Raw genomic sequence first — 22,750 nt, 5'->3', positions numbered from 1 at the left:
AACCAGACTGAAACACCCATATCAAGCCAACTAAACAGGTCAATGACCAAGCAATCAAGGTTTACACCATAAAATGATCTATTTTGCAGATAAGGAAGCAGAGCTGTTTTACTCTTCCTTCCTTCTTTCCTTTTTGGCAGCAAGAAGCAGCAATGAAATCAATGGCAATGAAATCAAAGTATCAAATTCCTACCTCTCAAACTGCCCTGTGCACTGAACAACATCCTGTAAACAGGATCCTCTACACTGACCAAGCCAAATACAGAAATCCAGTCTGTGTTTTCCATTATTAAGGTCCCTGACAAATGATGGTTTTACCATGCAGAACTAGAAAACATTATAATAAAGATTAAATTTTTACTTCACCAGGATTTCCTTCCTAACAATTAAAGAGGTGTTTCAGATGGCTGAGTGCTTGGAGTTGATTTTTCTAAAGCATGCTCTAGAAATTCTCCTATTAATTTAGAAAACCCAGATTTGTTGGTCTTCCTGGTTGCAAAAGCAGCTCTCAAAACAAGGGAAAAAACAAGCTCTCAAACATACAAGTAATGCAGGAACATCTACTCAAATCCAAGAACAGCCTGAAGCAATAGTTCCAAGTGCCTCTTGCATCTACAGGAAGATTTCCCTATAGCTTTATCTCTCCCTAAAGCTGGATGACAGCCTGCCAACACCACCTTTCTGATACTGGTGTGCTAGAAAACACAATGCAAACACGGGCATTTGCCATGAGGGCACAATAGCTACCTATCAGGAGCTTCCTTCCAAAGAAGGGGAACACAACCCTTCCAGCATCACTGACATCCCCATTCCACGCCAAATGCTTCCTCCTGTATCATGGATAAACACCCATAAGCTGTTGTCTACCTTTTCTGACATCTAAGCCGTTGGTACAGCACAGCCAATTCTATCAATGCCATGGATTTGCAAAACACAGAATGTGTTTTGCACACAGAATGTGTTTTGCATAAATTACACACAAACCATGAGGTTTCAAACTACAATGTGGGGAAGAGTCACCACTCACTGCAGTCTTCCATGTAAAATTTGATGGATGATGTAGAACACACGAGGACTAGCATTAGCCAACACTTTAGCATTTTTTCCCAAGTGATGGCAGTACAACCGAGGCAGCAGCCGATTTACCCGGGATAATTAAACTTATGCCCAGGTTGCACTATGTAGGTAATGAAGCCAGTGATCATCTTACTATAAAGAGCTAATTCTGAATAGATTTGTTTTATGCAATTATTTTTACTGCCACTTCACAGCCCAACTGGCCGATTCCAGGTGTACTTATTTAAGGAATACATGATTTTGTTTGAAATGAAGGAACATGGAGTCCCGTGCTAACAGTTTAATATATCAGCCATCTCCATCGAAGGCTCCTGTGCAAATCTTGTGTAGTTCAGTGCCACAGGCAACCACCATGACTCCCCCTTTATGGAAGGAAAAAGAGAAGTCCACAAAGCTTATGAAACTTCACATCTAATTCAGGGAAGACGGCAAGAGAGCTGGCAGCAGGTTGCAGGTGGAAGCAGGTAATACTCACCCAGCCGCACAAAGGAGTAAAAATAGAGCCAGAAAAGGCAGAGGATGGGAGCTGCCAGGGCCTGATTGACAGCTGCAAAGTGCATCTTCTTCTCCAGCTTGGCAGGGAGATAGGCGTAGTAGAGGTTGTGACGATCCACCATGTGCTTCAGGAGGATGTAGATCAAACCTGGCAGGGAAAACAGGAGAGCCAAGCAGAGGCTGTTGGAGGTTTGATAAAAAGCAGCAACTCTGTGAGGAGATCTACACTAGCCAAGTGAGTGGATACAGCCCAGACACGAGCGGGGTGCAGCTGCAAGAGAGCACCTGCTCCGAAGCTTGTTGCCTCTCCCGCCCTCCCCTCTGCACACACACCTCTTGTGCTCCCAGGGAGGGCCCAGAGCTCCTTCCAGGTGTTGGCACATGAGGCCAAGCCAGCAGGGAAGACTTCCCACCTCCCCTTCCACTGTGCTGGTAAGGAAGGCCTGACAGTGGCTCAACATCTCCCTCTCGGCCTTCACCAGACTGATGAGTGGATTTCAAGTCAGCTATTCCTTAGCCAAACAAACAGCCAGCAACTGCTGTGGCAGCTATGAATTGCAACAACTCTGGGATGCAGTGGCACATTCAGATATTTACGACTGCACACAATACGGAATGTAAGTAAATATCAATTACATTGTTACATAAAATTGGCCACGTTCTCCCAATAATAAGGTTGTTGATTAAACCAGTTCTGAACAATATCTAATTTAGATAATTATCTCATATCTAGCTCTGTAAAGTTTTGGATTAGAAAATGAAAATACCAACTATATAAAATGATTTAGTACTACTTATGTCTGATCTAAACCCCTCACCACCAAAGCCAGCACACTCAAATTCGAGAAATAAAATAAATATCTAATATACATTAAATGTACTTTCAACCTCTAAAGGCAGTACAAGAGTTAAGTAATTCATCATCCTTTTCACTGTTCTTCCTCAAGAAGGGAAGGAAACTTGGATCCAAGTCCTAAGGATTATCAACATTTGAATGGGAATAAGAATGCAGAGCTGGGCCTTCCAAACTTCCCACATGCCCCATCTGACTCCCACAGTGCTCACCGGAAAACTTACCGAAAGGGACAATGATGGGACACGTGATGCTATAGGCCATGATGACAGTGAACACACACAGCATCCAGGCATACATTGCTCCAAATTCATATTCAAATGCCTGTTGCTAGGAACAAAAACAAAACACCCAAAACTCTCAAGTCATCCATCAATGTGTCAGGAGTTAAGAATAGATTCACTGAAGCAACAATTCACCTTCTCTTATTTGCTCCCCCCGAGAGATCAGTTATTTTCCTAAGAGGCAGAAATTATGTAATTAAATAAAGTATTTTGTATTTTTATTACCTGGACATACAGAAAAGATGCTGCTTCTTTCCTAGCCTTAAAATAATTTCTCAGGGAATCTGCCATCTACAAGAAGCATCTCCTTAAAATCACAAGGCAGAAAATAATTGTGCCAGACTCAGAACCTTCACCTCACTGTGACAGCTGTATACAGGCTTAACACCTCCCATTGTAACACCTGGAATTCCAAGCTATAGGATGTCACTTCACCTGGAAGTGAAAGTCCACCTCTTAAAATGGAATAGAGGAAAAATATATATTTTCCCAGGTGTATGTTCAGTTTAAACCAAGTTGTTGACAGAAGAAAGTAACTCTAGACAGATTTGAATAATAAAAAAAAAACCAAACCCTGAAGCTCAGACTATAAGATAAAATCAGAACTATTCTATAAAATCCAAATCATAAAACTCTGACTTAGAGCTATGAAGAGATTGATACCTGAACCTCAGAGCCTGGGTTTTGATTTTTGACCATCTCTGACTGGAATAAATCCCTCCCTGTTATCTGTGCTGTGAATGAAGGGAACATGAACCTGTCCTGGACAAGCGAAACAAAGGCTACAAAAAAAAAAAAAAGAGTCAGGAGATGATAGTTAATGGTGTGAAGGATGGGTGCTGCCACTGTTTCTGACAAGGCTCAGCCACTGAAATGCCTCCTGCTGGGGAGGGGCTCCCATACCTGTTTGATGTTTTTCCTCTCCGCTGTGGACTTGGCCATGATCATGCGGATGGTGTAAAGGATGAGGCCCGGCAGGCGCAGCAGCTCCATCCCATTGCCCACGAAAGCAGAGGCAATCACGTAGTTCACAAAGAACGCTCCCTGGTCAGGCAGGAAGACACATCTGCCAGGAAAGACACCAGACGCTGACTGGGAGGAAGGCAAGCAAACACTGGAGGTATACAATGTACCCCTATTGCCTTTGGACATCTCTTACCGTAGGAATAAGCACTATATACGTTAGGAGGTGGCCAGAAGAACTTCTGATAACCTTGTTGTAAAAAAATACTGCACAGCTATAAATGCAGCCAGGGCAGAATGTAAGAGCATGGCTGAGTTGCAGTTCAGATGAGGAATAAACTGTTCAAAAAAAGATGCAGCAGCCTGATAGGTGGCTGGCAGCAGACAAGAGCATCATCTGACATCTGCAACAGCAACCTGACACAAGATGAGATAAGACTGCAATAGCATAATCATCTCTCCTAACTTAGTAACTCCTAATTGTCTTCCTGTTACTGATTTTGAAACAGCATTAACAGCATTTGGAAATCTATGTCCTAATAATTGCATTCTATTCTTCCCTCCAGGCACAGGCACAAGATCTTAAAATAACCAATATCTGCAAATCTGCAATGTAATATGTGTAAAAACATATATTTTTCTTAAATCAAGATTCCCTGGATTACAGAAAGAGAACTGCTGCCGCTCTTTGGTCTCACTGTAATCCTTGCAGAGATCTTCTGTCCATGATATGCAACAATCCTCATCCAATTCCAATATCTTATCATCCTTTCTGTGAAGAAATTCTTTCTGAAGTCCAACCTTATTGTCTCCTCCCCTTACTCAGAAGCTCAACTTCATCCCAGAGTAGCAACACTGAGCAAATTTTAATAAACTATAACCAAGGACAGTAAACAGGAAAAAAAAAATCCTGAGTATTCCTTTACAAAGGAATAGCACGCAAAGAAAGAATATTATTTAGCTAATACTTACTCCAGCCTAACTGCAGAATCAGATGATTCTCTGTCAAACAGCCAGCGGAAAAAGAAATCAAGGCTGAAAGAAAGATGGTGAATGTGATTCAGTCTCCCACACCTTAGTACTGTCTAAAATTGCTTCTCTTTTTAAGTAGCTTAAATCGAGACAGTGGATAGAGAGTATTTAATCAAATAATCTGAACACTACTTTAGCTTTATCACACTGACTGATAGCTAGAAATAAGACAAAAGGTAAAAATCAAATAGAACAAAATCATCTACTTCATGTTAAAGTTTTAATGATTCTTTTTTAGCAATTATTATACAGATAGGACAAATACACGTCACCCAGGGAAACAGTCAAAAACTGTAAAGGTGGAAAAAAAAGGATAACTCCAACTGAAGTATAAGACACAGCCAGGGAAAGTTGGTTCTCAGCTATAATGGTGAATATGGGCAACTCTTAATTAGCCATTGATCTTACAAGGTGCTAAATTTCTTCGTTAAAGGAAAAGCCAGGCTCTGGAAACTTTAAAGGACTCTGAGGATTCCAGATGTAAGATGAGCATTGAAATCTACTGGGTAATGATAACACAGCCACACACACTGGAGGGAGTGGGGGTACATTGGCTATACCTCACAACTGGAAAACACGAGTAAGATGTCTCACTATAAAAGTACTCAGCCATTCTCCCAAACTATGATTCTTTACCTGGTCAGACCAAGGGAAGGCAGAATCAATACCATGAAGATCAAAAATATGTAGACTTTATGCATCATTATTCTGTTCTCTGCAGATCTAGAACATAAAAAGGCACTGAGTGAGAAACTCATACAAAAAGCTGCCACACATGAAGGAACTTTCCTGGACTATGGCAGCCCCTGTCAGACTTCCAGCTTCCCCTGCCATATCACATTGTTACCAAACATCTTTGAGATATTACCAGTATGGACCAAGCAGACTTTCAGTATCTCCTTGGACAACAAAAATATTGCTGAATGTTAATCCAGACTCTGGATGAGCGTCACTACAGGTCTGCACCACACACACAGCTGGTCTCTCACCCAAAGACATTCAATCTTGCAACAGCTTGTAAACAAACAGCCCTTCATGTGTCATGCCAGGAGGGATTAAACAGTTCAGAAAAGGGCACAACTGCCAAGAAACCAGACACTTAGACAACCTCCTTCCCAAGTGTCAAGTCTTGGGGAATAACATGGCACTACTAATGCTACAGCCCTACTAGAGTAGCAGGAACACGGATCCAATGACACCCTGTTGCAAGGAAAGTGCAGCACTGGGAACACTTCAGACTCTTAGAGGTGGCATCTGATAGGGCTTTAAAACCAGAGGGCTTTTATTACAGGAACACTTGGGCACTGTGAGACCTATCAGTGTAACTACACCGAGGCTTGAAATCAGACCTGTGAGCTCTAGTGACTTCAGAAAATTATTTTAACTGATTGAGAAGGGCTCAAAGTTCATATGTGTAGCACAGCTACCAAAACAAAGCTGATGAAAAGCATACAACTGTGACAAATAAACAGCAGACTCTGGACATGGTGTCTTAGAAAGGAATTGTCCAAAAATTCAAAAGGAAAACCACCAAATTTACCTTAGAATATAGAAACAAACAATGACTACCAGCTTTATGGATTAAGATTGCGTGAAGTTGAGTGAAGATGGGGTTGAGTGTGAAGCACCATGCTTTTATCTGTGTGTAGGTAAACAGGGCATCAAATCTGGTACTCCAAACCAAGCTCTGCTGAGATCTCCAAGTCAGCAGCACATCTCTGGGGTGCACCAGCTCAATGTGAAAACCATGCACCAACACATCTGCTGGGCCTTTGGCCCCACATGTCTTCTCAAATCACAACTGATACCCAACAGCTCTGAGCTGCGCACCAGGAGTTACATCCAGACTATTTTGTCATGCCAGACAACAAAAAGATGGATGTCCTTTCTATGAGTTGTCAGCCTGGAGGGGATCCAAACCACATGGCCTATGTTCCCAGAGAGCAAGCTAATTATGGGATTAGAGGCACCTCCCATGCTCCTGTTGAAGCTACAACTCCTGAGCCTGCTCATACATTTTTTTTTCTGATGAAACACAAGGAGGAGTGAGGTGGGGAGCAGGGGAGAGCATAAGCAAATCATGTGGTCATATTACACTTGCTGTGTGGGTTACAAATTACCCAAACTCTGAAGTGTGGTTATAACACTAGAAAGAGACAAGAACAGGAAATTCCCTGCTACGAGGGGCCTGCGGATTTGAGAGCTCTGTGATAGATCAGCACTTTCATTTATTTTAGTAGTTCAGCTGATAAGGTAAAATCAGAGGAAAAGGCTGCTTACTTTGTCCAGTGGGACTCCAGCAATGTTGAATAATAGACAATTGTTGGTAGCAAAGCTGAGAAGGACCAGAGCAAGAGCGTTGGGAAAAACTGACTGACAACAGGATTCTAGTGGGGGAGAAAATAAGAATAAGTATCAAAAACACTTGAATGCAGTCGTGGTGGAACAGATACTAATACTTTGCTTTTTGTAAATTATAGCAGGATGAACTGGAGAAGTTATGTTCAGATAGTCTTAAATAGAGTAGTGAGTGCTTAGCACTGGCATGCAAGACAAAACCCAAAGTGAGATTGGGAAATAAACTCCATGAGAACGCAGTCTCACAAGAAATTTTTATGTGGTTGATGCTAGCTTGGGGGAAATATTTAAAAAGAACAGCTGGCAAGTTGCTTTAGCTGCAGTCAAACTAGGATCAGATATATATGCCATCTAGCTTTGAACAATATAAGCAAAATAAAAACATTTTACCTCAGAGGTGAAAATCTGAATTTCCCCCCTTCTTATCGTAAATATCAAAATACAAGTTGGACTTGAAATTCCATTTTTTGCAAAGATTTTTTTGATTACAAAATTTAGAATTGTTTAAGTTTGGATTGCAAATTTTTACCACAAATACATAAATATGTTATAATAATATAAAACCTCAGATAAAAATTACTTCAGATTATTATCCAGGAACAAAAAAAGGCTAAAGACCTGATTCTGGACTTATGGTTTTAATCAGCATCTACATAAAACAGTCCTAAGAATTTCACCTGAAGGTGTAAGGTAGGAATTTCGATTGTAGGTAAGACAATGACACCCTATCAATTCACCAAAATTTTGGTCTGATCCAAAACAGCTGTAATCCAAACATGTGGCAATACTCACGTTAAGGTAGTGAATAGGTTTAGTGACATTGAACTTGTCCATGGTTGAGATGATTATGGAAGGAGTAGTAAGAAAAAACAGCACAATGAAAAGAAGCAAATTAATGCAAGCCCATCTAAACCACCATTTCAATCCATGCACGGAAAGATTTTTCCTGGAGAAATAAGTAAAAATAAAAAAAGACTTTAAAACAAGCAGCAAGCATTTGCTGTTAAAAAAAGATATATACACTATCTGTCAAGTAACAGGTGGCACTGCTTTTTCTAAACTGAGCTTTCAGTTACATAACAAAGCCCTACACTAGTTCCAGTTGCTATTAGAAATAAAGAGAAATGTGCAACCTCTCTTGAATGATACCATAAATTGTGCTTGCAGAACATATTTATTCTTCCAATACACAAGCAGTGTCTAATGTAGTTAAGGTTTGGGATGAAACACTTCCATTGTTCAATAATCTAGAAGTACTAAACAGAAATGAGACAAGAAGAGACAGAGATAGAGGACACAGAGAACTTCCACAAGGAAAGAGGCAGAATCTACCAAAAAACTGTGATTTGAAATAAAATTTCAAATTTGCAAACACTGCATTCCTTCCTGCCATATTAAAACAGCAACTACAGTTTTTGAACAAGTAAAGTTCTTAAATGTTATTTGAGATGGTTGCCAAGAGGACTGGAATGATTTGAACACCAGGCAAAGCAAACAGTCAGATTAAAAAAAAAAACAAAACCCGAGAAAACAGAGGCTCAGTAACATCCCTAATTATGACAAGTCTTTTTGTGAACTTGGCATATCCCTGTGGTCCCTCTTCAAGGTGGGGAGAGAGGAAAGAAAAAAATAGGAAGAAGACACCAGAGTTTACAGAGTGGATCAAGCTACACCCATCAAATGGCAACTCAGAAAAATGTATATAGATCTTGAGGATACTCAATGCTAACACCAAATTCCTTCCCTCAGATCTCAACAGTAAGATATGCACTAGCCTCAAAAAATGGAAACACTGAAACACAGACATAAACAGGATTAGTTATGTTTTGTTTTTTTGGTTTTTTTTGTTGTTGTTTGTTTGGTTGTTGGTTTTTTTAATTTGGTGTGGAAAAACTCTAGTGCATTACCCCAAGGTCAATGAAGAACAGCAGTAATGAAAATAAAGAGGCAGATCAGCCACATTCCAACACTACACAAACTTTGAGTTTAGGGTTAAAGAATAACACTCTCATCCCTATCTGTCCTGTGCCCATTCTAAACTTACATAATCACCAACAAATGTATGTAAGACAGGAATCTTACCAACAAATATTCTCAGGATAAGGAGCATATGTAACCTTCCAGTTGGATATACACAGCTCCCTGCTGTAGGGTGATGGCTGTGGCTCCCCTTTACACTTAATGCTCTGACATTTGCAGGCATTGAAGTCCTTAAGGATGCTGCAAGGAAGAAGAGAAAGATTTTTCCAATTTTTACACCTGAAAATGCTAAATATGTAATGAGAAAGACTGGGAATAGTGATAAAAGTTTTTTAGGTTTTTTTCTAATTTTAATAACCTGTGATCAAGATATAGCTTAAACAGCAATGTAACATATTATACAATAATGAACATTATATAAACAGTTGCTACCACAGGCCTGAGATCTGTTTTGTTGGAAATAAAAACCAGTCTTGGTTTAAACTGTTTACTGCTTCTAACAACATGAACAACATCAATGAGTCATATTAAAAAAAAAAAAAAAAAAAAATCATCAAAGCCTGAGAGCATTGGAAGAAAATAAGACAGACAGTTTCCTAAACATATCTTTACATAATACAGCTGTTTTCAAATCAAAGTAGACTAATGAAACAAGACTGCAGACTAATCCTTTACACTAGTATCAAAACCAGCCAATTCTGATGAGCACCAATTCTCAGAAGAATTTTTAACAAGCTGGTATTCTCACAATTTAAAATATTAGCTTCTTTCACAGACTCCTAAAATAATCACAGTGCTTAATTCTATCTTCCAATATTATGAGTTGACTGACACTCTAAATATTTAAAGAAAATTTAAACATGCCCAGAATAAATGCTTTCAAAGACCTCTCAAAGGACAGCAGTAGAAGGGCGAGGCACACATTCAGAGACTATTTTATTACAGTAGCATTGAAACAATATATATAATATTTAAATGGAGAGATTCTAAAATCTGTGAACATGCTTATTTCTCAGTTGAGGTCTTAAAATAAAGAAGACAGAAAACCACACACACAAACACCAAACTAACAAAAAGAACCCTCAACCCCCCAGATCTTTTCCTTACCAGAATTCAAGTAGTGACGTCAGATTGCCAGCATCTTGCAGCAGCAAGTATTTAAGACAATTGCAGCAGCAAGTATTTAAGACAATTGATTATTCTTTGATAGTTTATTTTTAAAAATACATACAGAGCAAGTTTTAGCCGTCATTAAAAATCTTCTACAACCACCTGAGCCCCCAGAACCTCACTTCTGGCATCCTGCTTCTCTCATCCTATTTCAGGGCTCTGCAGAGCAGAGCACCCTAAGGGCACCAAGTAACTTTCTAATTTGATGGAACCCTGGGCTTCACACATAATTTAATCTAATTTTCCAGGGAATGGACTCCACCACATTAATTCCAAACTAAACAAATGAAAATATTTTCAGGTCTTGATGATTCAACTCAGACATGCCTGCAGTGCAACTCAGAACTTGCTCAGGGAGGGACTATCCCATCAAAATCGTATGCAACACATCCGTAGCTAGAGAAGGAACGTCAGCGCTCATTTCTTCTTTCATTTTCACGGCTCAAAATGTTATTTCATTACAAATTTAGGAGAGAAGGCAGATTTCATCACACAATCACTACTCAGCAAAAGAGTAGCAAGCAAAACCTTCTCCAATATACCAAGTTCTTGCAAGAAATCTACATCCTGGACTTCCTTGAAAAATGGCCTGAAGATCTGTCTCTCTAACATGACTAACATGAGGCCAAAAGAATGCAGACAATTTAAACCACGGAGGCTAAGAACAGAAAAAAAGCATGATGAGTTATGTTGTAATATAAATATCATTCTGCTTCCCTTTACCCACTTTGTGTTAGCAGAAGATGGTCACAAAGTGCCAACAGAACATGAGAGACTCCACACATTTTTCTCTGCAAATGACTGAATAAAAGCACAGAACAACTTCTGCTGTTAGGTCTACACATCTATCTATAACAACAGGTAAGAAATATACAGAATATGGGTATCTATCACCTGTGGCCAGGTCCCTCACTGACCCTACACTGCTGAGATGACTTAACTGGCATTGTAATTTGTACCCGCTCTGATAGTTTGGTGATTGGACCGTTTGCACAGTAGGAAATGGAGATGTCATTAGCTCCTATTGAAGAACCAATTGGTCTGGCCTCCTACTAACCTGCATTGATGGACTGGATCCCACACAGAAGAAAGAGAAAGCTCTTTATGGCATTAAATGTCCCAAGCTTTTTAGTCCCTTAGATAATTTGTTCATTCAAAGCATAGATGCTAAAACACATTTATGGAAAAACTTACCAGAAAGCAAAGCAGAGCAAATCCACAGAATGGTGAAAAAAAGAAGAAAGGAAGAACCAACATAAGCAAACAAGGGTCACAAAGGAGATCAGTTGTACCATTTTAGTAAAAAGAGAACAAACAAGACAACAGACAAAACTTACTAGGTTGCCATGGATTTCTCTTGAAATGTTACAAAAGCCATTCCCAATGGGTTGTTATGAACAGCTTGTTCCTCTTTTGAATATTCTTCCTCAAGTTCATTTCTAACTTTGGTATAATAATCTACAGCATCCTCCTGTGGGGAAATTGATGGGTTTTACATGCAAGTACCAGATGGCCAATATCCTCATTAACACCCAGCTTACACAAACTATAGTCACCCTTCCTCAGGCCATTCCCACAAATTACAAATCATGTCACAAGGCAAAGACAAACAGGAAGATTTTCTTGTACTTCAGTTTGTGCACTAAGATGATATTTCAAAAGTTTCAGGGAATTCTTTTTTCTATGCAGGACAAGAACATGGCAGATGAGCTATTGGCAATGAATGAAGATTTTTCTGAAGGTCAATGAAACATGACACAAAAACTATTTTCTACTCCTCTAATAACCTACTTATCCATAATTAAAAAAGAACACAATCTCTTACCCTTTCACATCCTCTCATTTCGCAGCAGCAGAATTGACCACATGGCTTAGGGTTTATTTGGACCCTCTTGCCATACTTCTGATGCAGGTGTTCATAGTAAATCAGACTTTTTTCTGCCTGTTTTCTGCACAGAAAAACACATCCATAACATTTTGCAAGAAAACAGTATCAGCATCAAGATAAAAAAGATTATAATCCCTGAGAGGAAAAAATTATACCAAGGACTGATAGCAAATTAACCAGTCACTAAAGATATTTACATGCAGTTTATTTTGGTTATTTATATAATTTATTTGCAAGTCTGTAATACACCTTACACTTGTAGTGAGGTTTCAGGAAAAAGAACAACTCAATATTCTTGAGAGCTCAGAAGATAACACTTGTTTCTCCTGTGATCACCTCTGGCCAAAGAAGCAGGGTTAATAGAGTTATTAATTCAATAGTTCAGTTTTTCACTTTGAACTGCCTGTCTATAAATAATTAAGTACATACATACATAAATAATCAGCAAGCCAAAACTTAACTTAGGAAACACACAACATGTCACACCAACAAGACATGGGCTGAACTCCATAAACTCCTTTAAAACACAGCCAAATCTATCTGAAGTCCAGACCAGAGCCTGAAGAGCAGAATGCATCTTTAGGATGCACCAGGTAAGTACTGCTGGTACATACTAATTAAAGGACTAGCAAAACATTCAAAAAATTAAGCTAAATTCGTGTAGGTTACAAAAACAAGTACCTTTTTTTGAAAAGGTTAATAAGCTTGGCTACGTCGTAACACAGCTGGACCTCCAGCACAGTGCAAGTTGGGTAGGCATCCCTGAAACAAAGCAGCACATGAGAACAGTAAGAACAGAAAGTACAACGAAGAAACCATTTCAAAGAGCATCACTGGTATCTATCCGACATCTCATCACTCATTTAATTTCTGAATGAGGTATCAGAGAGCAGAGACTTCCACAGACAGTTGTTGGAAGTTACTTTAATGAGATGTGCAGCTTTATTGCAAGTAAATGCAGTCTGTGGGCATGAATAGAAAGTATAGATACACAGATATTTTCTTAAACTCTGATTTTAAGATCAGCTAACTAACTTCATTGAAATGTAGTCTTTTCTGAATATTAAACTGTGCAGAATTCAAAAAACTTATCTGCCTGGGCAAGGAAAACTACCAGGACAATTTTACATCTCGTCTTCCTAAACAAAGATGGAAAGAAGCTTTTTACAAGGGCAGATAGTGACAGAGTAAGGGAGAATGACTTCAAATTGAGAGAGAATAGGTTTAGATTAGATATTAGGAGGAAGCTCCTTACAGGTGAGGCTCTGGAACAGGTTGCCCAGAGAAGCTGTTGGATGGCCCATCCCTGCAAGCATTCAGGGTTATGTTGGATGGGGCTCTGAGCAACCTGGTCTAGTGGAAGGGTGTCCCTGCCCATGGCAGGGAATTGGAACTGGATGATCTTTAAGGTCCCTTCCAACCCAAACAATTCTATGACTGTAATGTTATTACTCAAGTATAGCACTCACGTGAAATGGTTTTGTACTGTCTCTTCACTTGCATTTTTTGGAAGACCAGTTATGAACAATGTGCACTTAACCTGGGAGAGAAAATGCAAGTTACATTTTGATAAAGCACATTACAGGAGAGAAAACAAGATTATAAAGAAGGCCAAGACACAGCACAATTAGCTGTGTAGTAAAGCGGAAAAAGGTAGGTAATTCTGATTTTGATGGGAGCTCAGCTGCTTAAGACAGCAGCACCTTCTACACTGCTAATAGGTTACAACAAAATTTCACAAATCCCTCCCCAACCCCTTTCTCTCCATCTATTTTCACAATTCACTCAGTAGAGCATTGCTTTCAGTCAGTTCCTTCACATTTAGGTCACATTCTAACATGCAGGAGGTGCCTTAGCAATTTGCTTTTTTAGCCTTATCCATTGGCAAATACACTTTCTTTCTCTCCAATACAGCCACTTACTATGTTTTCTTCTTTATATGTGACGTACTTCATGTGATGTCTCATGAAGACAACAGTCAGAATCAGGTAAACAACAGCAAAAACTGTGTGCAGCCAAAGAAGATTATTGCTGTCAGACAAAATGTTAGGAATATGAGAAACAGGAAGAATCAATTGTCCAACTGATACAAGCAGCTATCAAAATGATAATCAGATCAAAACCTCTCACTGAACACAAAACAAGAAAAAAATGCAAGTACTGGTAGTCAGTCATGCCTATGAAGATGCCTTAGACAGCCAACAGGATTTTTTGCTTCCAGTAAAATTCTCATTCAGTAAAATGGGTCATGGAGCTAAAAAGGAAAGAGATACTCTATGACATGGACACATTTAGGCAGTGTTTGGCTTTCACTTTCTCATTCAGATGACCATTAGCACATATGATGCTATCTGCCAAACTTGTTGACTTTATTATTTACTGTGCTGAATGCATAACTGAACTTTCCTTGAACACAGTCCTTACTCAAATTGAAAACAACCTCATATAATGAGTAAATTCAACTTTTCTGATAGCTCCTCTTTCAAAACTTACAGAAGTTCTGTTCTGAGAACAGCTGTTCAGTTTTGTAAAGAGCATTATTAATTGCAATTAAACTAAAATACGGGAACCTATTTTACAGATAAAAATCCAACAAAGTAAGAAAATACCCATTAGTTACTTGGTTTCATAGCATGGTTAAACAAAACAGAAATTCTATGGAATATAATGTCAGGGATGGATGTGGATTGATCAAGAATAAATCAGAAGATTTGTGCAGCTTTGTACTTCAACTATTTTACAGACTTTTAAAAACACATTCAAGTAATTTTAATTGTAATCTCAGATGGGAGAGTCATGCACACACATAAATCTAATGGAAGGGGATTTAAATCATCCCAGCTACGCATTCCAGTAAAGCTATCAACTTTACCTTCCTTCTGAAGCATGATTTCCTTTAATGGGGAAATGTCTGAAAAAATATCACTGGATGTGGAGTCATTAGCTAAATGAAAGGTGGTATAGGAAGTGAGAGCTGAGAGAGTAGAAGCCCAGTCTCAAAATTTCTTATTAGTACTGTAAGTATACAGCCTGAAGCAGAACATATCCCAGTTTCAGTCAATGGACAGGGATTAAGCTATTCCATCCCCCTAAACCATGCTGCAAATATCGATTCCTGTGTTTAGAGACCATGGCAGGAAAAAGACATCAGCACAGAGGGACTCTGCAAGACTTACTTACCTAGTCTGTAAGTTTACTATAGTTGTTCTTCCAAAACTGTAGGGATCTTTATCTAGGAAGAGCAAGAACAAGTAGGAAAATTAACTGGTGCAACACTAACTGTCAGAAAGTCAGCTTTTATTCTACTTTTTAAAGAAGTTGATATATTTCTTTTTAATGCTCAGCAAGTTCATTGATAAAAAGATCTAGAATCATAATCAATGCAGGTTTACTCTGTCCTGCATTTTAAAGTTGGAAAAAAAACCCTTAGATTATACCACATTCAAGTCATCAAGAAAATCAGCAGAGTGTTTCAAAAATCTAAACACTAGATCTTTGAAGTGGCCATCATGTCCATTAACAATATTGCTTAGAGATTGAACATATTTCCTTCACATTTTTCTTTCATCTTAACTGATTTCTTATCTCATGCTTTTAAGCTGCATTACTTCAGTGTTGACAAAGCAGTGCAGATAATCTTGTTAAGGTCAAAAATGGGTTTACATTACATTATTTCTCTAGACTGTCAAGTATTTTAAAAAATTATAATGCAAATGAGTGAAAATTGAGTAAGTTATCACAATGGAAAAGGAGCTAAGTCTATCTAGAAATACAAACAAACCTTCTAACCCAGACTAGATTTAACATTGCAAGTTAAATCACAACTGAAAGAATTGCAAATGCACAAAATCAGCCTACAGTGGAAGAGGAGGAAGAAGGGGAGAGAATACTAAAGCTTTGCTTTCTGCTGTATTTCCTAGATTCACAAAGGTTAATGCAGAAAAACAGAAGCTACATTGTCCTGCTTTAATAAAAAGCTGATACTAATATAGAGAATTGCCAATAAAGAGTTCATAAAAGGGAAATCAGAGATGGAAGTTCCACAGGGAAGCAATACAAAAAGGAAAAGGTGCAATGTATCCTATTATAGACAAGAGTTCTGTCACAAGGTTCTTAAAAACCGTGAATGACACTTTAAACATGATCTTGATGAGACTGATACAAAGCCAGGTATGAAATGGGATTGTGAGTGCTCATAATCAAAAATGGAAGAATGTATAAACAGGCTTTAACAGAGATGTCACCCAAAGAACTCAGATTTCCCACCAGCAAACTGATGGGACTAGAGGACATGATTGCTTTATTTGCAGGTGCCATGCTGGAAGACATAATCAGGACTAGGCTGCAAGAAACGTGACAGGAGCTTTATCCAGTCAGCGTTGACAAAGTCCCTGCAAGGTCTGTCCAATTTTGAGACACAAACCAAGACATAAAGGAACAATGGGAGACAGTGTAGCTAGATTAAAACAAAAATTCAAGGCATGGCTGATGATTTTATGATCAGCCAAATGGAAAACATTTCTCATTAAAGACCAAATTAACTGGCTTGTTTATGAGAAAGAAGAAAAAGCAGATATAAAATGTTTATAATTCTCAAGCAGCTACAAGGATTTTGTAAAGAGAAAAAGAATAATCTACTCTCTCTACCGACAGTTCAAAAAAATTGATTTTAAATTATTTGAAGCAAAAGAGGTTCAGACAGGATACTAGAAAAAGATTTCTCAGCTGTGAAGATGTTTTCCATTGACAATCACCACCACCAATAAAAACCATAATGATCAACACCAGTTAAGAGGGCATGGGCAAAGTTAATCCTGCCTTGAACCTTTTAAATTGTGTCATTTCAGTCTGCAGAAGGTCTGCAACCTCGCTTCTGCCAACTGTGTAAAGAGCCCCCTACAGTCACACAAATTTCCCATCAGACTGAGGGGGTGTGTTGGGTTTGTGTGGCCAGGTTTAGGTAACAGGGGGGCTATAGGGGTGGATTCTGTGAGAAGCTGCCAAAAACCACTCCCATGTCCATGACAGCAAATTCCAGCCAGCTCCAGGACAGATCCACTGCTGGCCAAGGCCAAGCCAATTAGGAATGATAGAGAGAGTATATTTCAGGAGGAAAAAGTTATCGTGCAGATCTAACTGCAGACAGAGAAGAGCAGAGTGAGAATGTGTGAGAGGAACAACTCTGCAGAAGGAGAACCAGGAGGTGCTTCAGGCACCAGAGCTGAGGTTCCCCTGCAGCCCATGGTGGAGAACCATGGGATGCAGAGATCCACCTGCAGCCCATGGGGAAGAGCCACACTGGAGAAGGTGGATGTCTGAGAGGAGGCTGTAATCCTGTGGGAGGCCTGTGCTGGAGAAGGGTCCTGGCAGAGACCTGTGGACCCATATAGAGAGGAGCCCATGCTGGAGCAGGTTTCCTGGTGGGACTTTTGACCCTGTGGGGGACCCACACTGTGCATGAAGGACTGCACCCTGTAGAAGAATGACGTATGATGCAGCAGTTTGAGAAGATGGCATCCAGCAAGAGTCAACCCACTGCAGTGGTTAAAACACCACCTTATAAAATTTTACCAAACCCCGGCCCCCCCCAAAAAAAAAACAAACCAAAACCAAACTAGAGAGTTTTTACTACTATATAAAATAAAGAATTGTTCCAAGAATACAAACCCCCAAATTCTTACCGAGCAGATCACCCGAGAGGTTGACAGGCAATATCACACACACGGACAAAATGCTGATAGCAATCAGCAAGCAGATGATGTGACGCTGGAAGGCGAGGTAATGGATGGCATCTTCACCACACCTCTCGTGAATCTCATCATCACTGCATCAGACAGAAAAGCACATGGTCAGCTTACCTAGTCTTCTTGGGAGTGTTTATGAACACACATTAAATCCTCAGTCTACCCAGTGGCATCTCCATTCCCATCAATCCCTTTTGGCTGTATTCTTTCAAGTGTAAATTCAGGTTCCAAAAGTGTATTTTTCTTGTACAATACCACCATACAAAATTTAACTCTAGGGAATTTAAGTTTGAAACAATAATCTGAAAAGCAAATCTGAATCCAGATTCTTTTGGACTATAAGAGGACCAAGTCTTTTGCTGTGACCTCCTGCTTTATGTCAGTCACAAGCCTAGCTCTCTAAATTTAAGACCAGTGACAGTATTCACTCATCACCATAAAGGCTCCCTGTGAGGCAAATCACAACAGAACCGCCTCACTCTTATAACACCCAGGTAATAGGAGATATAAAAGGCTTTAGAATGAACTCTCACCATCTCTCCACTGTCAGCAGAATCAATTATTAGAATAGGAGAACTTGGAAAAGGAAGGAACTGAACTAGCAAAAATGGAGAAAGACAGGCTTAACCCTGATCCCTTTCATATTTCAGTGTATCCAAGCTAGAAATTGATTTTTAGTCATGATCTACTAAGCCCCAAGAGACATAAAGAACACACATCACATGCCTAACATTCAATTCCTGGGAAACGCTGGGATGGACTTTCCCTAGTTAGTCAATTCCAGCCCCAACTAAACCACCAGTTCTCCACAGAAACCCTTGCAGGGAAATCCCACTGCCTGCCTGAGGCCCTACTGGCTTCAAACAGGGGAACACACACAAGGTACTCTTTGAAGAGTAAAAACCTAGAGTGCAATTAATAGCCCTGAATCCATATAAATGCTATAGGTTCGCTCAGATTCACACACTGTCCCATGATTGGGAAGCCCCTGGGCTGCTAGCAGGACAACTGTATCCTGAAAAAGTATTCCCATAAATTGACCTTGTTTTCACTTCCTTTTTTCAATCAGTCAGAGGCACCTGTATCAGTGCTTGTATCAAAATTCTATCTACTCAAAGTAACCCCCAAATTTTTGAATGAAAAACATCTCTCTAAATTAAAAAAGATCAAAGCAAACCACAGCACACTATTTCTGTTTCATGTACTTACTGCATCCGAAAAGCAGCTGTAATCCAAGAACAAAACCCCTAAATATATAAAAAAGAAGTTTTTAGGGCTAACATACAAAAAATAGTGTCTAATCCATCCAACTAAGACAAGTCTTTCTATTAAGGCAACCTCTTAGCTAAAAAGCTGGTAGTTTGTTGCTCTGAAATACAAGGGTTGAATACAAGTTAATCAGTTAAATGCCTGTTAAAAACACTGCTTTGATTACACTAACAGAAAGGTTTCTCATATAGGTTTACAAATCCCCCAGTGAAAATGGGTGGCAGAATTCAGATCTCACTGAGCATCCCACTATGGTTCAAAAAAAAAAAAACAAAACACCTTCTCTCTCAAAAGGGCTCTTCTTTCAAGGGAACATTATCCAGACAGACACGTGTTACTCAACAGATAAAGTTGCTTAAGGCTTTTAAAAAGATGAAGTAAAGTACCCAAATAGCAGAGCAATCTTGATCAAATACAAGAATGCTTTTGATGCTCACACAAATAATTAATTGCAAAGGTTAGATATTAAGTTGATGCATGTATACATAAAATGTTGAAAACTTAGGATGCCACCACTGGTCAACTCTTGCATGGTTCATTCTGAAGTTGCAACACAAAATTATAGAGGTGTACCAATTCAACAACTTCAGAAAGACCATGGAGGGAGCCAGTTAAAATTTGGCCAAAATACTACTCTCCACTCCAAACCAATTTAATTATTAAGAGTGCAGAACACTATCATTAGTCTCACACTTGCATCCAGTTTTCTCAACACTGTGAGGAAACATCATACTGTAAAGAGCAACTAGGTATTATTTGCAATGTGAACACAATGTAACTTTTTGAACTGTTATCCCAGTACAAATTATTTACTAGTCTTTGTATCACTGTCCCCTCCCACTTTGAAACACTAACATATAGTCCCTCTCCAAATTAAACAAACAAAACCACAACAAAAAAAAAACCACAAAAAAACCCCCACAAACAAACAAAAACCAACAAAACAAAACAACAAACCAGACTTAGAGACAATGACACAAGACACTGGATTTATGATATGGCAATAGGAGTTTGTCAGGAAACAGAGATTATGCATGGTTCTATAAAAACACGGTTAACAATGCATTATCAGAGCTCTAGAATACTCACCTTATCATATTCAAGATCTTCAGGTACTGATGATGATGTCGACAACCGATTATATCTTGATTCACTAAAACACATTAAATGATTCTTTTAAGTGTCTTTAACAACAGATGATGGAGTTCCACAGAATTATTTCAACTTTAACAATTCTGACGAAGGGATGTAGTACAAACACACTCTTCCACTTATGAAAGCTGTGGCTTTCACCCTGTAGCACATGCCTGATTATAGTAACTTGTGTATGTCTCGTGTTGAACAGAGTGGACACGTGAGCTCCTGACATGAGGGCATGTAACTGAACTTGAAAGAAAACAACATTTTATCAGAATATTAAAACCACAATGATATAACACAATGCAACACAGGTTGGGGAGCCAGGATCAGATTTCCAAGCTATCTTCCTTGGATATTCCTCACTACGAGGCATCATTTCTATTCTCTCCACCTTTCTTCCTTTAACTTCCTTTAACGTACAGCCACTCCTTAAAATTTCTCCTCACAACTAAATCCCTTCGAAGCCATCTTCTCACAAGAACAGTCCTGTAGCAAGGCTACAAACATTTAGAAACTCTGTAGCCCTCAAAAGTAGCAGAGTGTCTGTTCTCAGTTTGTTGCTAAAAAGAAATGTTGCAATGGTAATTACAGGAGGACACCGGTTAGAATGGAGGTGTCTGTAATTTTGACCAGCAGGCTCAGCTCACAGTCCAGCAGGACAAAAACACAGGTTCCTGAGTGCCTGACTGCTCCAGCCTGTTGGTCCCATGCCTCCACAGCCCAGCACCAGAGCACCTTCATGATTGCTACCTCAACCAGCTGGATTAAAGTCTTCCCAGTTATTACCCATTGTATTTTACATCATCTATCTTTCACAACTTTTTACACCTAAAAGCATTTAGGATTAGGGTTAGAACTCAAACATTAGGGTTTGAGTTCTTTCCCGTTGCTCAGCTGTGAATTTATCACATTTGATTGTGCCAAGAAGAGGCTCATTGTTAGTTTCCCCACTTTGCACACAGACAGATTAGATTTTGAACATCCCAACTCCTCACCCTACAGAAAAAACAAAATCAAAAGCTCATTTGCAATACTAATAAAAATCAGTGGAGAATTTCAGAAACTTGCAACAAGAAGTTTTAATTTTTGAACCCTGGGGAAATTTTCTGGCACAGGCTGTGCAGGGAGCTCTGGGAATACCCTGGGCTTGAGCCAAGATAAACAAAATGGTCACTATCCCTCTGTACAGAAGCACACTGCAAACATCAGTGTGTAGCATGTCAGCAGACAAGCAGCCTATTTCCTTACCTCCACTTCCTTAACTCACAACTGTAGGATGAAATTCATGGCAATGGAAACACAGGACTTACCGCTGAAACCACAGACAGTAACTCTCTGAGGGGGAAGTATTTCACACAAAGCAGTGTGAGGGCATTTTTAACAAACAAGTGCATGTGATTACAAACATCTCTAATTGATACAAATGCACCTAATATAAGCCACATTTACTGTACTTTTCTCCCCACTCCCCAAATGGTTTCAACAAATCAGTCTGATTGTACATCTTTTTTACCTTTCCACTTCTGACACCAGAGCAACACGACCATAGTCCCAGAATCTCTTTCTTATAATGGAAAACAGTAATATTAAAATCTAGGGGGGAAAAAAAGAAAAAAAGAAAAAAGAACATATTAAAATATTTCTTTTTACCATTTCAAAATAATCATTCTTAGGTGTGTAAGAACTGACAAAAAATGCTGTCCTAGTTCCTAAATCAATTATCATACACCAACCAACTCAGTGGTGGCCATGCTACAAACCAACCTGTCCGGGACCAAAACTACTGAACTATTCATCTCTGATCTTTGCAATGTATTTTTAATCTGCCCCCTGTATTTTCCCTTTTTTGAAAGAGACGAAGAAAACAAGAAAAAAGCTCCATCACTGAGAATTTCATAGTGAGTTGGGGTTTTTTGTTTGTTTTTGGGGTTTTTTGGTTTTTGGGTTTTTTTGGGTTTTTTTAAGAAACAAGTTGCTCTACAGGGAGCAATGAAGTAACAAGGCCTGTTTTCTATGCATATGTAGCATACACCCTCACTTTCTGGTTTCTCCTCCATCCCATACCTGTTTGGCTGGAAAGTGGTGTTAGTGATGTAACTTACCAGGATCAAATACTGACTGCCCAGCCAGGATAAATGTCCAGATTACACGGCTAATTTCCACATTTCACAATGACTATAACTTTCTTATGAGAGCATTCCTTCTAACAGGGAGGATTAATTTAGATCTTCCTCTTTCATCTAGTCATTAAACTTGGTGCAAGCAGGAAAGCTGTTAAGATTCTTCACAACTTTGGTTGCAATTGGCTATAGTCTGCAGTTATTAGGCAGGACAGCCAAATAAAGATGGGAAGACAATGAAATATATAAACCTCACTTCCTTTGGAAACCAGCCTAGAAATAACATATCAGAAATCCCTCAACTGACAGTTACTAAAAGGATATGAAATAAAAATGTCATGAAAAAGAATGCAGGAGTTGATAAATAATTTTCAGTA

General features: G+C 39.1%; 1 protein-coding gene across 5 annotated transcripts in view; it reads right to left on the bottom strand.

The window, feature by feature from the left end:
• TMEM63A (transmembrane protein 63A) overlaps window positions 1-22,750 on the bottom strand; it is a 30,601-nt gene that overhangs the window by 4,590 nt on the left and 3,261 nt on the right. For all 5 annotated transcript variants that reach the window (XM_040058814.1, XM_040058816.1, XM_040058818.2 and 2 more), the window contains 18 exons: window positions 21,767-21,846; window positions 20,203-20,266; window positions 19,054-19,091; window positions 17,782-17,924; window positions 15,281-15,332; window positions 14,023-14,131; window positions 13,570-13,640; window positions 12,782-12,862; window positions 12,038-12,161; window positions 11,550-11,683; window positions 9,145-9,282; window positions 7,855-8,008; window positions 6,985-7,091; window positions 5,341-5,427; window positions 4,645-4,707; window positions 3,613-3,775; window positions 2,650-2,755; window positions 1,553-1,720 (listed from right to left, as the gene is read on the bottom strand). In XM_040058814.1, the coding sequence (XP_039914748.1) occupies window positions 1,553-1,720; window positions 2,650-2,755; window positions 3,613-3,775; window positions 4,645-4,707; window positions 5,341-5,427; window positions 6,985-7,091; window positions 7,855-8,008; window positions 9,145-9,282; window positions 11,550-11,683; window positions 12,038-12,161; window positions 12,782-12,862; window positions 13,570-13,640; window positions 14,023-14,131; window positions 15,281-15,332; window positions 17,782-17,924; window positions 19,054-19,091; window positions 20,203-20,266; window positions 21,767-21,846 (1,882 nt within the window). The remainder of the gene's footprint in view (window positions 1-1,552; window positions 1,721-2,649; window positions 2,756-3,612; window positions 3,776-4,644; window positions 4,708-5,340; window positions 5,428-6,984; window positions 7,092-7,854; window positions 8,009-9,144; window positions 9,283-11,549; window positions 11,684-12,037; window positions 12,162-12,781; window positions 12,863-13,569; window positions 13,641-14,022; window positions 14,132-15,280; window positions 15,333-17,781; window positions 17,925-19,053; window positions 19,092-20,202; window positions 20,267-21,766; window positions 21,847-22,750) is intronic.

The sequence above is a fragment of the Hirundo rustica genome, chromosome 3 (genome assembly GCF_015227805.2).
Source record: "Hirundo rustica isolate bHirRus1 chromosome 3, bHirRus1.pri.v3, whole genome shotgun sequence".
Lineage (NCBI taxonomy): Eukaryota > Metazoa > Chordata > Aves > Passeriformes > Hirundinidae > Hirundo > Hirundo rustica.
The sequence above is the reverse complement of the archived record's forward strand: the minus strand, read 5'-3'. Positions and strand labels throughout refer to the sequence as shown.